At 43.2% G+C, this 17818-nt stretch overlaps 3 protein-coding genes and 1 long non-coding RNA gene across 5 annotated transcripts in view; 3 read left to right on the plus strand and 1 right to left on the minus strand.

Annotated features, from left to right (window-relative positions):
* Positions 1 to 17818, minus strand: part of LOC139608945 (uncharacterized) — a 34864-nt gene that overhangs the window by 10074 nt on the left and 6972 nt on the right. The window contains exons 3-4 of one of the 2 annotated variants that reach the window (XR_011685118.1): positions 17528 to 17665; positions 2862 to 2909 (exon numbers count right to left, since the gene is read on the minus strand). This is a non-coding gene — a long non-coding RNA (uncharacterized lncRNA). The remainder of the gene's footprint in view (positions 1 to 2861; positions 2910 to 17527; positions 17666 to 17818) is intronic. The other variant, XR_011685119.1, reaches the window with a different exon arrangement.
* hoxb5b (homeobox B5b) lies at positions 288 to 2631 on the plus strand. Its single transcript, XM_071463481.1, has 2 exons — positions 288 to 1083; positions 1614 to 2631. Exons 1-2 carry the CDS (start codon positions 465 to 467, stop codon positions 1859 to 1861), a joined length of 867 nt encoding a protein of 288 aa, XP_071319582.1. The 5' UTR covers positions 288 to 464; the 3' UTR covers positions 1862 to 2631.
* LOC139608940 (homeobox protein Hox-B3-like) lies at positions 6637 to 13341 on the plus strand. The gene is made up of 3 exons (XM_071463096.1): positions 6637 to 6985; positions 11406 to 11789; positions 12779 to 13341. Exons 2-3 carry the CDS (start codon positions 11498 to 11500, stop codon positions 13333 to 13335), a joined length of 849 nt encoding a protein of 282 aa, XP_071319197.1. The 5' UTR covers positions 6637 to 6985; positions 11406 to 11497; the 3' UTR covers positions 13336 to 13341.
* On the plus strand, positions 14813 to 16373 carry hoxb1b (homeobox B1b). Its single transcript, XM_071463095.1, has 2 exons — positions 14813 to 15392; positions 15712 to 16373. The coding sequence occupies exons 1-2, from the start codon at positions 14834 to 14836 to the stop codon at positions 16023 to 16025; spliced, it is 873 nt and encodes a 290-aa protein (XP_071319196.1). The 5' UTR covers positions 14813 to 14833; the 3' UTR covers positions 16026 to 16373.

Raw genomic sequence — 17818 nt, forward strand, 5'->3', positions numbered from 1 at the left:
ACGTTAAACTGCCAGCACCGCGGCTGATAAGTCTCTGTTATGTGTTACCTGAGCCTTTTGTGGCCCATATTATCAGCGTGTTACATAAATGATGGATGGCCCCGGGGCCTGACAGCGCGTCCCGGCGGAGCACTGCCGCCTCTGTCCGGAAGATGGCGCTCTCTGCCCGCACGGCTCTCAGGGGCGCAGCGGGGAGGCACCATTGACTGGAGCCTAACGACCATTATTTCGTCATCATTTGTAACCATGGAGCATGAATTACCTCTTGAAGTCATCAGTGAGGATTTACGACTGGTCAACAAAGGCACGTGATTCCCGAGCGCTCTCCCATATTTGGCCGCATACCTGGCAAAGTACAGTAGGGCTTCATTGCTTATAATTCATGATTGCATCCATAAATCGTGCAAGCACACAGGATTATAGCGACAAAGATCTACAAATCGAGGCTTTAAAAATCCAAGCAAATGAGCTCTTACTTTGTAAACTCGTTCTCAGGGCGCTATCCAAATGGCTCCGACTATCAGTTACTAAATTATGGGACTAACGGCGCTGTGAGCGGCTCCTTCAGAGACCCTGGCACCATGCACTCCGGGTCTTTCGGCTACAACTACAATGGCATGGACCTAACCGTGAACCGCACCAACACCGGCAGCCACTTCGGTGCCGTGAGAGAGGATGCCCGGGGGTTCGGGCCGGACGCCCGGTACAGACAGACACCCAACTGCTCGCTCTCGTCTCCAGACCCGGTGCCGCCGTCGTGCGCCTCGGCCAGCCGGGAGCCGCTGGAACTAAAAAGCCCCTCTCCCCCGTCTGACCGGAGCACGACCTCCGGCGGCAACAACCTCAACAAAAGCAACAGCGCGCACTTCACGGAGATAGAGGACGCCACCGCCGCGTCCGAGACCGAGGACGGAGCGCACAGCAGCGGCGGCTCCGGCTCGGCGACCCGGGCGCAGCAGCAGCAGCAGCAGCAGCAGCAGCAGCAGCAGCAGGAACCCAACGCCACCTCCTCCACTCCCACATCCAATGATTGCCAAACACCACAAATATTCCCCTGGATGCGGAAACTGCACATAAGCCATGGTATATTTACACATCTAATAATATTTAGTTTTGAAGGGTGTCACGCCGGCGGGGTCATAAATCTGTCAGGTGTTGCATGAGTGAGCAGGCTGGTGCGGATGGTTGGGGGGAGGCAGTGTTTGTGAAGTCTTTATGGGACTGTTTGCTCCCGGTGGGGTCCAGGTTAACTGCCGCTGCAGCCCCACAGAGGGCGGCTGCTGAAGTGTGGATTTAGGCTTTTTCTTTCTTCTCTTCTTGAATGTGCAGGCTGGTTGTCGGTGAGAGCTGCAGATAAGAAAGGGGCGATGATACCCGTGTTGTTGTGTGTCGTGTTGGTTGCATGCTATGCCCCCCCACCCCCCATACCCCCCCAAACTACTGCATCAGCTCATTTCATGTTGTGACCCCTCTTGTCTATTGCACATCCTCATGGTGAAGCCAAAAATAAGTCCAGCAGCCTAACCCCCCCCCCCAACCTCTCTCTCTCTGTCTGTCCTCCTCTTGTTGTGCAGTGCAGTTGCTAATTTTCTGGATTTTCTGTAAAATTGTAGATATGACTGGACCTGATGGGAAAAGGGCCCGAACCGCGTACACCCGCTACCAGACGCTAGAGCTGGAGAAAGAGTTTCACTTCAATAGGTACCTGACCAGGCGGCGGAGGATAGAGATAGCCCACGCCCTGTGTCTTTCCGAGAGACAGATCAAAATCTGGTTTCAGAACCGCAGGATGAAGTGGAAGAAGGACAATAAACTGAAAAGCATGAGTCTTGTAACAGGAGGCAGCGCCTTCCACAACTGAATAACTTTTGGGAAGAGTAAAAAATAATAATAATTAAAGAAAGAAAATTAAAAAAAAGAAAGAAAGAAAGAAATCCATGAGTACTGTAAAGCTATTGAAAGCGCAGCACCTTCCAGCATGCTATTGTGATAGAAAAAGAAGTATTCTGTGGTCTTAAAATGCCATTTTTAGTTCCCTGTTGTTGTACTATGATAGCTTAGGTGTCCTGTTTGGAAAAGAAGATGTAAATATGATTGGGGCCATTAACTGTCCATGCTCTTTGCTCTCTCTTTATCTCTCTTGAAGGTGTTTAAACTTGAGCTCTTTATTGTAACTTCTTGACGGTCTAACAGGAGTAAATTCATTGTACAGTTACACACACACACACTCACACACTCACACACTCACACACACAAAAAAAAGTTTCCAAACCATATGCTGCTCTTCATTGAATGTAATGTTATTCCGGGGCCATTGAAAAGCGCTTTAGTGTAACTTCTCCTGCTATTTTTGATGGTTATCTTTGTGGCCAGATCCATAAACTTTCATAAACAAAGCCAATGTGTAGCTCTAGGATATTTTGTGCATCTATTATTATTATTATTATTATTGTTTAGAACTAATTATGAGCAATGCAAATGTATTCAACCTGTCAATGTGATAAATTTTTAGTGCAAAGGGTTATTCTGTGGATAGGCAGTGATGTAAGCTTTTTTCGCCAATAAGCTTTTTGTATTTGTAAGTGAACTCATAGCGCTTGAAAAAATAAAGTTTCTCTCAATTGCTTTGAACGTGTGTCGAGTGTGTTATCGATTAGAATAAATACAAACAAGGCAGAGGGTTTTTTTAAAGCAGAAAAGTGGAGCAGCGTAACAAGTTCTGGTTTAGACTCACTGATGATCAACCTGGAGGACATGTCCAGATGTCAAATCAAGGACCAGATTTTAAGACAGATTTTTGGATGCATTTTTTTTTTTTTTAAGCAGAGACAGAGTGAAAGAGAAGACTTTTTTAAACTTACCTCCTCTGACCTCTTTGCAGCGAGATGCGTGTTTGGTGATAAAATCCCCTTAAAAAAAAAAAAAGGAATAAAAAGAGTGGCTTTGGCTTACAGGTATAAAGGCAGGGCTGAAGTTGGTAAAAATCCCCCCTTACCAAAGATTGTATAGACCTATATTACTTACAGACTGTGAAAAGTCACGTGAGGTCCATAAAGTTGGTTTTATGGTTTTGGGGAGTAGACAATGTACTATATAATTCACAACCTTGAATGAGAGTGACGGCTTAACTGCGTGGATGGGACTGGAAAGGCTGGACTGGGGATGGAAGTGGTGTCCGGTCAGATTCAGTTGGTTTAAGCTGCTGGGAAAAACTTGGAATAACAGTTTCCCTAAAAACAACGTGGCTGCTAAAGGTTTGATTGTAAAGTGTCAGTTTAGATATTAAGTTTTTATTTTATTGTGAGTGAAAATTGTAGTTTTGGTTTTTTGTTTTGTTTTTTTTTTAAGAAAATGCTGTTTACACTCCAACAATTTGAGAGCAAAGCAGGATTTTCTTCCATATTTTTACCTGCAGGAAAATCACAGATTATTTGCCACTTTTAATTTTTTTCTTATGGTGAAAATATTTGAATGTGTGGAAGTGGCTGCTCAGGCCTCAGCAACAGGGAACAGGTCAGAGCTGCTCCTGTAGAAAATATAGAAAACACACAAAACTGCCTCATTTTACAAAAACTAAATGTTTTGGAGGAAAATAAAAACCCACATCCCTCCACTTTAAGACCATTTCAGAGCCTTTATGGAGCTGCCATGACACGAACTTGAGCCAGGTCCTGGAGTGATTTATCCGCATCTGTCCGGTCACCGAGCGGCCAAAGGTGAAGTCCCGGACAAACGCCGAGCTGGACACAGGCTTCACTGCCCTCTCATAAAGACGTCCCAGCCTCTGGGGCCTGTGGCGCATTGTCTACCGGCCCCTGATAAAACAAACATATTGTCTTCAGGACACTAAAGGCTGCAGCCCATAGGAGACCTGTGCAATATTTTCCAAAGTCTTTCCAAACTCATTTCAGGTAAAAAGAAAAAAAGAAAAAAGCAAAAGCAAAAAAAAAAAAAAAAAAAAAAATCTAAAACCAGAGGTGGGCTATATGGGTCCCAGACATTTTCCACATATTCATAACTATTAAGTGGCAATTTAACCAGCGTAATGAGTATTGCATATTGATAGGGGTAATCTGTACCCGGATCTCATGCATAATTCATGGCGGCGGGATCATCTCTGGGTCAGGAGACGGCAGAAGCGCACTGCTGCCAGACTCTGCACCGTCACCACCGGGACCGAGGTCTGCAGGAAAGTCTCTGTTTTTCATTTTTTATATATTTAAAATGCCAAAGGTTGTGGGTTTGATTTTTTTTAAAAATAAATCAAAAATCACTGCAAACATGCTGCGTAAACCTGCCAGGGTTCAGCTTCTCTTGTGTCTTGTGCTCTGCTTTGTAACAGAAGCTGATTTTAAATTAAGTTTTTAGAAAGTGGAGCAAATAACAAGGTTGAAAAGGATCATAAAGCAACACAATCACTATTTCTACCTGCTGATTGGCTCTATCTTGAGATTAAAATCTATTTCCTAATGCAGCTTCAGTTTCAACTCTATTAATCTAAATAATTAATTGTTATATTACTTCTAACACTGAATGTAAAAGAGAAAACTGCATTTTTTAACAGTTAAATCAGTGAAGTCAGTAAAGCTTAATGCCAGTAACCACTTTAATCCCTTCACGCTGGATTTAGTGCGGACTGATTGATTCAATCACGGTGAACAAACGTCGCCTTGAAGCAGTTGATCGTGTCATCGATGCTCAACATCTGGCAGGATGTGAGGGTCCAGGTCACCGCTGCAGCTGTTCCGCCAGCAGAGGGCGCCTCAGACCGGTCCGCCTGATGATGGATGCCCCCCCCCCCAGCTCCGGCTCCTATCGTCGGGGGCATGTAGGTTAGAGAGCAGGACACAGAAACAGCGTGTTTAAGAGTGTATCTGTGCAGGTTTGCAGAGGTTGAGTGGACGGATGAACCTTTGACCCCTGACACTGAGCTGAGAGCTGCACTCAGGCGCTGAACTCCGCCACGTTTATCTCTACAGCTGCTGCTCACATTCAGAGTTTTACATTCAAATAACACACGATCACTTTATAGCATTCAACACATATTAAACCAGCGTTCCCCAATGTTTTGGCTGTGACTCCTTCCAAAAAAATAAAGAATAAAATAAAATAAAAAAATCAGTTCCACTTAAAGAACATTTTCTCCTCTAAACTTGAATAATGAGGTAAAATTTCCCACTATATTCCCCCCAAAATAAATAAAAAAATAAATACAATTCTGTGCAGCAGAAATGATTTTTTCTTTCCTCACCTTTTAATCATCTCATGAACCCTCAGATTTATCTGGTGACCCAACCCCTGTAAGAGTACAGCACTGAACCTGAGGGCATATGAAGGAGATAAAACCAACTCCAAAAGGATAAATCAGTATTAAATATCAAATAATGTCATATATAATGATATATCAGTTAAACTAAGGGAAACAAGTAGCCTACTTTTACTTTTGATCATTTCAGTGTATTTAGCTGCTAATACTTTTGTACACGTCTGAATGCAGTACGAGTATTTTTACATTAATGTTACTTTTACTTAGTTTTAGGATCTGAGTTGTTCTTCCATCACTCTGAGCATGAAGGTGAAACTCAGGTTACATGGCTGACAAATAATTTAAAATGAGTGAAGCACCATGGGGCCGAGAAAGAGCAGAAGAAAACCTCGTGCTTGGTGTATTGACTGTGTATGTTCATATCTGGAGCCTCAGTGACACAAACTGTGTATACAAGCTCATAATGTGCACAAAACAATTGACGTGGCAATAACAGGTTTATTATTTTCCTATAGAGCCATAAAATGAGGTCACACGGCTGTAAAATATCTCTCCAAACCTAAGCAGCCTTATTGGATCAAAGGGTTTTTTTCTACTGCTTTCAACTAATGGCTTTATTAATGATTAATAAAATCATTAAGTAATGCTTTATAGATCCACTGTAAGTCATAAAATCTCATTTTGACTGGTTATACAATCTGAGGGGTTATTTCTATGACCTACTGACTTATTACCATTTATATCTACAGGCTTGGAGGATTAAAACCCTTTATTATTGACTTATTAACATTTATAACAGTAGACTTGGTAGATTAAACCTCTATTAATTACTTATTACCACCTATAACTACAGACTTGGTGATTAGAGCCATTTATTAAAGACTTATTAACATATATAACGACTATTAATAAACTATAGCGACCATTAATGGCTTATTGACATTAATACGGAAGACTTCATGGCTTTTTAGAAAAGAAAATACTAATATTTAATTTACTTTAAACTGCAAATGTAGAAGTGTCCAGTTCACAAACAGCAGGATAAGATCGTCCTGTCACAGCTCTGCACTCTGAAATGTGACTGTATTGTTTTTGATATTTGGACATTTAGGTTGTAATTAGGTGATTTTAGCAGAAGAGGTTTCGGAGGCTGCGGCTCTCTGTCATCTGTATAAACCCTGTAGATCCCAATTTGTGTAAATGTACCAACAACCGCAAGTTCGCATCTTGGGGAGTATGTAGGTGATGACACTTCACCTCGGGGGGAGAAAACGTTCATGTAAAAACAAATATTAACATTCATTGTTTTATAAATGTTCGTCTGTTGTAGAAAGTTTGAGGAGTTTTACTTTAATATGTTTGTTTCATATTTTCTCGGCTGAAACTTAAATTGACATTTTTTAGAAGGGAGTTCTGAATGGAGTTCTCAGCAGAGTCAACACGCTGCCTTGGGTGTTTTTGTGTTTTTTGTGTTTTGTGTTTTTTTTTAGATGCACATTGTTGGAGAATATGACATCTGTGAAAGTTGCAGGACAGGCCCTGAATGCGGCCATTGTTCGGCACATCATTTATCACGTCTTCTTTTCACTGCCACTGTCTGCAGCGCGGCGAGGAGGAGTTTGAGTGTGCAGGGAAATGTGAGGAGGACCTGCACAAACAGCTCCACCACACTGGCCGGAGAATCCGCCCCGATGACAAGATGAGCCGGCAAAGGAAACAGTAAGTTTTACTAAAGCTTGTATTTAGTAGTTTGGGTTTAATCTGAGGGAATAAGCGCAGGGTGGGCGGGATAGTTAAAGTGCCCCTATCTAATATTTATAAGCAGTGGACAAACATTTAATAAAGAGTTTATAACACATAATAATGTAGCTCTAAGGATATTTAAATGTTTTTTAATTGTATCTTCTCTTGTGAAGACATTTAGCATCATTACAACTGTGTTTTTATTATAGTGTGGTACAAACATTTTATTAATGTTTATATGTTGTTTATAAAAGCACATGTAGGCCTGACTTATGCTTTAAAGCTAAAGGTTTTCTCTGAAGTGGAAAATTAACTTTTCCTTATGACTGTTTTGTCAATTCTTTCTACTAAAAACCTTTGTTTTCTTTACTTTACAAACAGTTTTATTACCTGTATTTATTTATTCTGCTTTGCTTACATTGACTGTGGGAAATGAAGTTGCTGCCATTGTTGATTCAACTGTCTCTGTATTGATTCAGAGCTATAAATCCCCTCCTCTGGACACGTGGTTCCTGTAGCTAATTGACAAGAGAGGTTGCTGTGTGCTGCATTTGTCAGCAGGCCTGCAGACTGAGTGGAGGGGTGGTGGTGGGTGAGGAGGAGGAGGAGGAGGAGGAGGAGGAGGTGTGTGTGCATGTCCATCACAGATCAGACAGGCAGAGTGAAGAGTGGGGAGTGATGGGAGGTTATTATATCTGAATGACAACTACAGCCCTACAGTGTAGTTGATATTTATACTGTATTTCTCCAGTCACTACACTGACGTATCATGTGAGTCCATCTACACCCCCCCCTCATAAACCCCCCCTCTTCTTCTATCATCAGAGGACAGTTCAAAGTTTTTTAAGACACAGCCCTTAATCCTGATTTTCTTATTTACACGTGACTTTAAACTGAACTATCAGTGAGATTTCCGTCACGTACGCAGCAGTTTCCAGTTTCCACACCTGTGTTTCCTCCAGGTGCTTCACTGAAGCACAGCTCAGGTATTTGTCCTTTTCATTCCCGCTACTTCATACATCTACGTCACTACATTTCAGAGGCGGCAAATACTTTATACTTTACATTTATTTGATAACTTTAGTTGCATCCAGATTAATAATACAAATAAATAATGATGTGTCATATTATAAATTGAGATAAGACTTGAATGACTGTTATATAAAGAGGTTAAAATTAGGCACAAGCTGCTATATTAAAGTGATTCTTGCACATTCATACATCACTAATTACAATCAATAATACATTATTTTATTTGTATTTCTATACAAGACTCCTACTTTTACCAAACTAAGTATTGGTCTCTTCACTGAAAGGCAGGAACTGGATAAACACCTCCTCACCTCAGCAGCACCACAAACTGCAGCCTCCATGAAGCTGTTTGACAAAATTCTCTAAGCACAATAAAATCTGTTTACACTGGAGGTTTCTGGAGCTTTACGCCACATCCCACGGTCTTCATCGGCATGTGGAGTGAGTTAGTTAGCTCGGTTGTTGTTTACTCCGACCATTTACTCAAATTAAAGCAACAATAACACACTGTAAAAATACTTTCACAAGTGAAAGGCATGTGTTGTGTCAGTGATGTGCTTGGACTCAACACAGATACAGAGGCTGATAAACATTACTGCTGCATTAATGTGCAGCAGTTCACTGTTTTACTGGTTGAGGTGGAGCTAATTTTAACTATTTTACATCCTGTTCAGTAGTTTTATATATAAATATAAACATGAATATGTTTGAATGTGGCATAAAACAGAAATACTCAAGAATAATACAACTGTCCTACCTCAGCTGCAGCGTCTCAGTAAATGTACTCGGTTAGATTCCAGGATTATTCATTCAAAAGTGAGTCCAGGTCCAGTAAATGAACCTTGTAATAACATATTTTGACAAGCTATTATTTCCTATAATAATAATAATGAATCTTAAAGCTGAAGAATAAGGTGGAATAAACATGTCTTTATAACAGTGTCAACACAGACTGATCTGGTTACTTTACCCTGGGCTGTGGAATTGGCCTGCATTAGTTTTGGCAGTGTACCTAATAAACTGGAAACGAAGTGCTTATGGGCACCTTGTGCAGCCAACAGAGATCCTTTATGTGGAGACACAGAGACATTTTTCCAATCTTTCTCTTTAAAATGAAACTCTGTCAGTGAGCAGCTTCCTCATCCTGCAGAATCACGCAGCTCTGCCGTGAGAGGCTTGGAAAACCTCTTTCATGTACATTTGGGAGACAATCTGATTTTTGGCATCATACCACGGCTCAGAGATCAAAGGGTTTTTTTTTTCCATTTACATGAATTAAGACCACTTTAGTTAAATATTAGCTTTAGGAGCCAATCAAAGCGATCGAGCACAACGTGAAGATCAGAGATCAAAGCAGCGCCAATCGATCCACTGCGGCTTGTGAACCAGATCCGACCAGGCCCCATCCCAGCCGGCAGCCCTGCACCGAGCCTGCACCGAGCCTGCACCGAGCCTGGACCCAGCCTGGACCGAGCCTGGACCCAGCCTGCACCGAGCCTGGACCCAGCCTGGACCCAGCCTGGACCGGCCACTGTCTGCCTCCTCTTTATAATCACTCCATCTGATCACTCACTTCAATTAGGAGGGGGGAAAATCTCATTACATAAATAAAACGTAATGCACTTGGTATGTGAGTGTGTTTAAAAAAAAAACAGACTACATTTCTGTTGCTGAGTGATTCACGGCATCTCTGGCATCGGTCCTAAACTGCATGTTTGAATTTATTATCACAGCTCTGGACCCGTTCCCAGCCCGGTTCAAACTAAACAGAGCTGCTCTGTGTGTTTGTGTAAGTGCGCAGAGAAATGTTAAAAATAGCAGCGGCGGGGTGGTGTCAGTGGTGGTGGTGGTGGGGGGGCTTCTTAACAAACCATTTTCCTTATCTAAATCCACTTAAAATAAGGGAGTTCAGTGCCAAAATATTTCAGCTTTTCCCGCCCTCTGTTGAGTCACCTTAATGCTTTTGGGTTTTCATTCTGCTCTAATTGTCATAAAGATGTAGAGGAAGTCAATCTGTCATAGAGAAAGGCTTAACCCCCCCCCCCGTCCTTTTCCAGTCTTTATAGCAGGACTATTACCATATATGAAACTGAGCCTGCATGATCAGCAAGAGAGGGGGTTCTTACACACACACACACACACACACACACACTGTGTGCAGAAATGCTATGCAAGGCGGTGTGAGCTGCGGAAACACTGTCCACTCTGCTGCCCCCCTCCACCCCGCCCCCCCCCCCCGACACAACCACATCACCACCATCACCACCACCTCACGCAGGAGAGCCGCTGCCTCCGCGCGGATTATTCTAATCTGAGGGATTTTTAATTGTTTTGATATTTTTGGAAAAGGTGAGTGTGTGTGTTTGTGGCTGCTGCTGTTTCAGGGCGGAATGGCTGTCGGTGGGGCGGGGGGGGCACGGCAGAGGCAGCCGGGCTGTTGTGCCGCGGACTGGGTTATGTGTCTTTATGATTTACGAGCCTGACTCCAGCCGCGGTTCAACCAGAGTTCATAAAGCTGCATGCCTCCAGACTCATTCTCCCTCTCGCTGATTCCCTCTCACTCCTTAAAGCTGCTTCTTAATAATTTTGTCCTGTTTAATATCGGAAGAGGAGAGAATTTAACTTCATTAAGATATTGCCTGAAAAGATTTTTTTAAATCGCCTTTTGCTCCAGTTCAGGGCATGAAAACAGCTGCAGAGCACGGACTCCTGTATTATTTGGTGTTTGATGGATGAGCTTCTCAGTACAATGTGATATAACATTTAATTTTTTTTCTCTTGCAAACGTTAGAGACAGGACTATCCATTTACTGAATAAAGGCTTTCATTTATTAACAGGCACAGGCCTCATGTCGTTTGAGGAAACACATCTGAAAACAGAATCAAAATCCTGTATTTAGTAGCTTTATATTCAGGGTATATTAAATGATTTTTTTTTACAGGCCTGTTTATATTTCTCTGTAGTCTGTATTTATTTGTCTGTGTGGGGATTAATTATCATTATTGTTTGACAGTTGTTATTGTTGCTATTAATGTTTTTTTTTAAAGAAAAATCTTGTTCTAAAACCTGAACTCATTATCTATTCGTTGTATTAGAACAAAAGATTAGACTGGGTAGTGAATCTGCACTAAAGAGTAAATACTAAAAAATATTTGAGTGTTTTCCCAGATTTTTTTTTTTTTTTTACAATATTATCCTGGAATTGGTGTTTTTCATTTGGTCTGTTTCCACCAAGCTCTTAATTTTCCGTTGGCTCTCTGGCCAGGAGAGGCTTGCTATTCATGTCAGCAGACTATTGAGTTGATAAGATGGATCATGTCGTCTCCTCCCTGATCCCCTCTCTCTCTCTCTGGATCCTCTCAGGCCAGAAGCGCAGCGCTCTCTGGAAACCTGCCATGTGACATTTGGCTGCCAGCGCTCCGTCAGAAGGTCAGAGGGGCCCCGGCGCACATTTCATGGAAATGCAGAAAAGCAACGCTGCGTTCAGCATCCAGCAGCAGCAGCAGCAGCACGACTTCTTCAGCGAGTCTGTGCATGATGTCAGCGGGTTTGGGCTTCATCCTCATCATCCTCATCACCACCATGAGGCAGCCGCACACCAGCAGCTGGCTCAAGTGGAGACGTTAGAGCGCACATGTCCCCGGAGGTCAAAGCAGCAGATCCCCAAGTTCTCCATGAGCAAAAAGATTTTCCCCTGGATGAAAGAGTCCAGACACTCAAACCAGAAACACGGCAGGAGAACCTCAGGTTTGTGTGTCATGAGGAGGAGGCTGTTTTCAAATGAGCCCTTTTCATTTATGATGCCTTTAATGAGCAGTTAATTGAGGGGATTAGTTTATATTTCAGCCTTTTCAGGTTCAAAAGGTCAGGCAGCTATTAGCTGAGCTCAGTCAGGCGGGAGGCAGAGGGATAAATACACCTTCCTCAGTGTAGCTGCAGAGCTGGAGGAGGTGAGTAAACCAGAACATCTATTTGTACAGCAAACAAAGCTAAAGTGCTTTATAAAAAATAAAACAATTCAAATGACATAAATAATAAGGAGGAAGTTTAAAGTGACAGGGCACAGAAAGGCCAGTTTATAAAATGAGGTTTTAGTGGAGAAAACACAGATATTAATGTTTCTTAATCTGGAAATTATGATAATTAATTATCTGGCCTGATAATTAGCTTCCCATTTAAGTCAATATAATTAATCATTGTAGCATAAATATTACGTTTATTTTTCAATTCATACAAATCATAACATTTTATCTTTGGAAAGTCGATTTAGAAAAGAAAGAAAAATCTGTTTAAAGGAGCAAAATATCCAGTCGTGGCATAATTACACTGACAAAGTGTCCAGACCTGGTCACTGTTGTTCAAATTCTTATTTTTAATCACATCAAACTAACTTCCTTGTTAACACTCCTGCTTTTCTTTTCATATTCCCCCTTTGTCTCTGCCTGTGATGTTGTTCATTTTTATGCCTGTCGTCTAATTATTATTTATTTCAGATTTATTTATAGGGCAGGTTCACTGTTGGTGTTCAGTAGAAATAGATCAAAATAACATGAAGAGAACAGAAGAGTAAAGGAGGAAATTACTGAGCCTGGCCTTGAACTTACAAACAGGCAGGAGAGTCAGATAAAAGAAAAAGGAGGAAAAAAAAAATAGAAAATAAGAAAATAAAAATTAAAAACTCCACCCATGAGTTCTGCCTGCTCAACCTTCCTCTCTCTAACCGTTTGTGTGCACAGACAGCGCCGTCACTGAGAAGTGTCCAGGCGCGACCCCGGCCTCCAAGAGGACGCGCACCGCGTACACGAGTGCGCAACTGGTGGAGCTGGAGAAGGAGTTCCACTTCAGCCGCTACCTGTGCAGGCCGCGGCGGGTGGAGCTGGCCAGCCTGCTCCACCTCCAGGAGAGGCAGATCAAGATCTGGTTTCAGAACCGGAGGATGAAGCAGAAGAAGGACGGGAGGGTGCAGGGCCTCACCGCCACCGCCTCCTCCTCCTCGCCCCCGTCCTCCCCCTCCGCCCCGGGCAGCCCCACTCTGTCGAGCCTGGGTTATGTCCATCTGGGCGGGGATTACCAGCCGGCCTCTCCTCCGCTCAAGTCCCAACAACAGCCGTCCTACCCGGCAGAGTACTCCAAGTATCCAGCTCCGGGCTTCACGCACGGCCCGCAGTGCGACGTGCACTACAACACGCACAACACCGCGCACCTAAATCCGGATGTGAACGGCTCGTATTTCTCACAGAGCTGCGCTCCTCAGGACAGAATCCTGCGAGCTCCAAAACTGACTCATCTGTAGCAGACCAGCTGTTGATTTAGTGAATTCCTCGTCTCTCCACGAAAAACTGTAATTTATGGACAAGATCTGTCCGGATGCATGAGTTTTTTATGATTTATTTATTGAACTAATAATCTAAATATTAGTCTCCAGTCCTATTTATTTATATTTAAACATATTTATTCTTCTTGAGCACTGCTGTGTTGACCTTCACGCATGCGCCTCTTCTACTCATTCCTTCAGACCTGCTTTGATCCAAAACAAATTCACTGTTGTTATTTAGGCAACAGACATAAAAAGCAGTTGACTGAGACTCCACATCACAGTCTCCAGAGTGAACTGTTCTGCAGCAGCTAGTGTACAATAAGATCAAAACTGTGGTGCAGCCAAAGCCTTTGGCAAAGGTGGCAACTCCTTTTTTTTTTTTATTTGTCTGTGTGTGTGTGTTAAAGCCTAATTAGCACTTGAGGTCTATAGCATCACATTAACTCTTAATTACAGCGCGCTTACGGATGACTGTGGACGTGATAGGTTTGGGGAGATACTACATGTTAGCCTGAGTGTCGTTAACTCTCAGGAACGAAAGACAGAGGCCAGAGAAAAGGCGCCTATATGGTTCTTAAATGTGTCTTTGTTCTTTTATGGGCAAAGTGGGCCACACAAGCTGTCCATCTGTAAAAAGAGCGGATGATGGATCACTGGATTCACTGCGCTGCTGTTTTTTTTTTGTTTTTTTTTCCTTCCCTACAACACTGTGATTCAGAGGAGTGTGTCTGTGGTGTCTAAAGCCCGAGAAATAATTTGGTAATAAGGCAACACACATTCTGACCAGACGTCGATTCAGATGAGAAAGTTTTCGATGTTTAAATTTGTGTTTTTCTTCTCTGAGAATTAAGCGAATTGATGCGCAATAGACAAATAATAAAACGGATAATTCAAAAAGTTGAACACATTAAATGAATAACAGGCGTGTATCATTTTGTATTATTACAAGTGGCATTCAGGTTTGGTCCAAAGACTAATTTGTAGTCTGTGTAGTAACTTTTGATCATTTTAAAGACAATAATAATGCATGTGTGCACCCCGTCCTATTCTTTGGAGGCCAGTGTTATTATAACCATTTATAATACGATATGATTATTATAATTATGTTACACGTGCAGTGTAATTATTTTTTATTGTCATAAATGTGTCATTTTGAGCTCCTGTAACGCTGCGGCCTGAAACTGTGTCCTGATGTCTGTGTTCTTATCAGATGGATGAGCGAGTTTGATTGAAGCATTTGTCATGTAAATACGAGCCGTTTGATGGACGAGCCTGCAGACTTGACAGAGTGCTGTAGGTCCTCTGCCATTGGCGTTTAGCGGGTCACATGGTGTGTCAGGAAGGTGATATGAGGGTGGAAGGCACTTTTACAGCTTTGACATACTACCTAGAAGGTTAGGGCAAAGGGAGCACAGATTAATGACTGCTCAGTCCTGATCGGCTCTGAACAAACAAAAACCCAGCGAGGTCCAGGATGAACTCCTACTTAGACTACCCCGTGTGCAACCGGGGAGCAAATATCTTCAGTGCCAAGGCTGGATACCACAATTTAAACCACGGATACATGTCCTCCAACTCATGCGCAACAAGTGAGAGTTACGCAGCGGACGGACGCTTGGTTTCTGCAACTTCTGCGCCCCACCAGACTCCGAGCCTCCCGCTGCACCACCAGACACACGTCAACTTGGATCTGCAGTTTTCAACACCGGGGAACTCCATGTACGGGTCACCTCTGGACTACGGACACCACCAGTACGGCCTAGCTTCCGAGCAGGACCGGAACTTCATTCATGCGCAAGTTTCTCCCCTTGGAACAAACATGGGGCCTTACCCCGGGGATAGCTGTGGGCCCGGGGTTGCAACGGGCAGCCAGTATCTGCATTTCGGCAACGGAGACCAGAGGCAGCAAGAATATCCAGAGAGTGTTTACACAAGGTTACCGCCCCTCAGTAAGGAGAAGGATCTGGAGCATGTGGAGGAAACTTCTAAAACATTCGACTGGATGAAAGTGAAGAGGAATCCTCCCAAAACAGGTTCGTTCATCCTCAGACTGAGTCGAGAATTAGTTTAGAGATCCCATGAGACCTCCAGAGGTAATGTCAGCCCACGGTGCGTAAACGGCGCGTAAAAACACAACCCAGCTGATATAATTAAGACAAAGGCTTTTCAGTGGTTATGAATAATTATTTGGCAACTAACGTTTTGTAGTTTTTCCTGTTCATTCTCGCATTTTTCATTTTCACCCCCCCCCCCCCCCCCCCCCCTCCTCCCTCCCTCCCCCCCCCCCGATGCATTAGCTCAATGAGTTCCATGTTTTTTCTCCATCATCCACTCATCCGCGTCTCTCCTCAGCGGTCCTGTCCGAGTTCGGGGTTCCGGGCCAGCACAACGTGATCCGCACCAACTTCACCACCAAGCAGCTGACCGAGCTGGAGAAGGAGTTCCACTTCAACAAGTACCTGACGCGGGCACGGCGGGTGGAGGTCGCCGCCAGCCTGGAGCTCAACGAGACGCAGGTGAAGATCTGGTTCCAGAACCGCAGGATGAAGCAGAAGAAACGCGAGAAACTGGGCTGCGCTCTGGTCAACAACCCTCCCGCAGTGGGGGAGAGGCTCTCCGGCCCTGACACCTCTCCAAAGGCGAAGGGGAAAGACTCTGAAGCATAATGTGACTTTTTAAAAATATCTGACTGTGGAGGCCTGAGCAGTTCTCCACGTCTGTCCTTCATTCCAGAAAAGAAACTGTGAAACATGCTTTTGGACTTGTGAAGTATAAACAGGGTATGTGCTTTTAGGGCATTGATTTGTGAAAGTGAATGCTGAGGAATTGTTTTTTAAAAATGTGTTTTCATCCATTCTTGTACTTTGTAACCTTCCCATCATAAGCCCATGTTGTGTTTTGTGTTGGAGCACTGAAGTACTCAGTGTCATTGTTTGCACTATTTATTTACAGGGTATTTTCCAACAATTGTTGAGATGATTTAGCTTAATAAAGTTTATAAAATGAAAAGAAAAGTTGTAATTTCTGTGTATGTAAAAAAGGAAATGCTGATACAGAATTAGCTCCCTTTCTTTTTAAATTTATAGGTCTAAAATAAATTGTTCTAAATCTTCAATCACATTACAAACTTTTTTTTTTTTTTTCCATATTTACTTCGATTAATAGTTTCAAAGTCTCCTTGCATAATGTGACAAGAGGAATCTTTCACAACACATGGGGTGGTTCCCAGTGACCTTTTCACCTCGAAATACCTCCAGGGGCTCTAAACATGACAACAAACTCCTGGGAGCCAGGTCTCACCCTTGATTTGTTACCCAAATTCTGCTTGGATACAGCTGACACAGGTTGTCACAGATTTGTCTTTTACATGATTTAAGTTAAATACTTTAAAATCAGGAAAAAAAAAACCCCCAGTGGAGCTGAGTTGATAATTTAACACCTCTGTGCTCACTCTGGCTTCACCTTTCGCTAAACATTTGCCGGACCTGGCCACCTAGTTTCATCTGATGCTCAAGGGGCAGCAGTTTCAATATTTGCACTGGGTGTTAGGTTTACACACACAGTTTCTGCCCCAGCAGCACTGGCCTGTTGGTGCCCTTCTTCCTAAAGCTGAGGTTCACACAGAGTTCAGGCACAAATGAATGCCGAGTCAATCTGTCAAGACAGCAGAGCGGCTCAGAGGAGTCAACTCCAGGCCTCTCAGGCTCTGGATCTTTTGCAGGTATTGCTTTTAATATTTAGACTAATACGGTTATAGGCCATTTAGCCAGTGTTGTAGTTGGTGCGAACCTTAAACTGTTATAGGCCTCTGAAAAACATGTTTCAAGGGAATGGAAATCAGCAATCATTTGAAATATATCTGCATGAGTATGCAGTTCTCTCAACTATATTAAAAATTAATACACTTCCATGAATAGAAGTTACAGTTGAAATACCATACGGCCCATTACTGTAAATTAGAAAAGGACTAAGAGGTTTGTTGTCATGCATTTCTTTACAAGCCCACAGCTTCCCCCCTTCAGATGAGTCACAAGGCCAAGGACTAGAGAGGCGACAATCGATATGGCGAATAGTGACAGATTCAACAACAAAAAAAGGGGACGGTGCAGAAAACAAGTGTGGGACTTCATTCCCGAGGTGTGATCCCTGCCATCTCTGTAGGTAATACCTCAGTGCTCCCAGTGGGCTCTCCATCTGGAGGTGTCAGAGTCTGTGCTGCAGCCAACACCAGAGACAGATGTTCAGCCGGGGGAGAGGAGGAGGATGTTTTTCACCTTCGGATCAGCGAAGCCCTCTCTGCCTTCTGCTGGAAAATGTAGGGCAAGGAGAGGAGAGGAGCAGAAACTGGTTAATGAACACAGAAGGGGACGAGAAGGAAGAACCTACACAGGCACAAAAACGATCACAAACCCTGCAGCACCAACACCTGACTGCACAACCATGACGACTATTAATATAC

This window comes from Trachinotus anak, unplaced genomic scaffold (assembly GCF_046630095.1).
Source record: "Trachinotus anak isolate AG129_WGS33_773 ecotype Australia unplaced genomic scaffold, CSIRO_AGI_Tana_v1 ptg000025l, whole genome shotgun sequence".
NCBI lineage: Eukaryota > Metazoa > Chordata > Actinopteri > Carangiformes > Carangidae > Trachinotus > Trachinotus anak.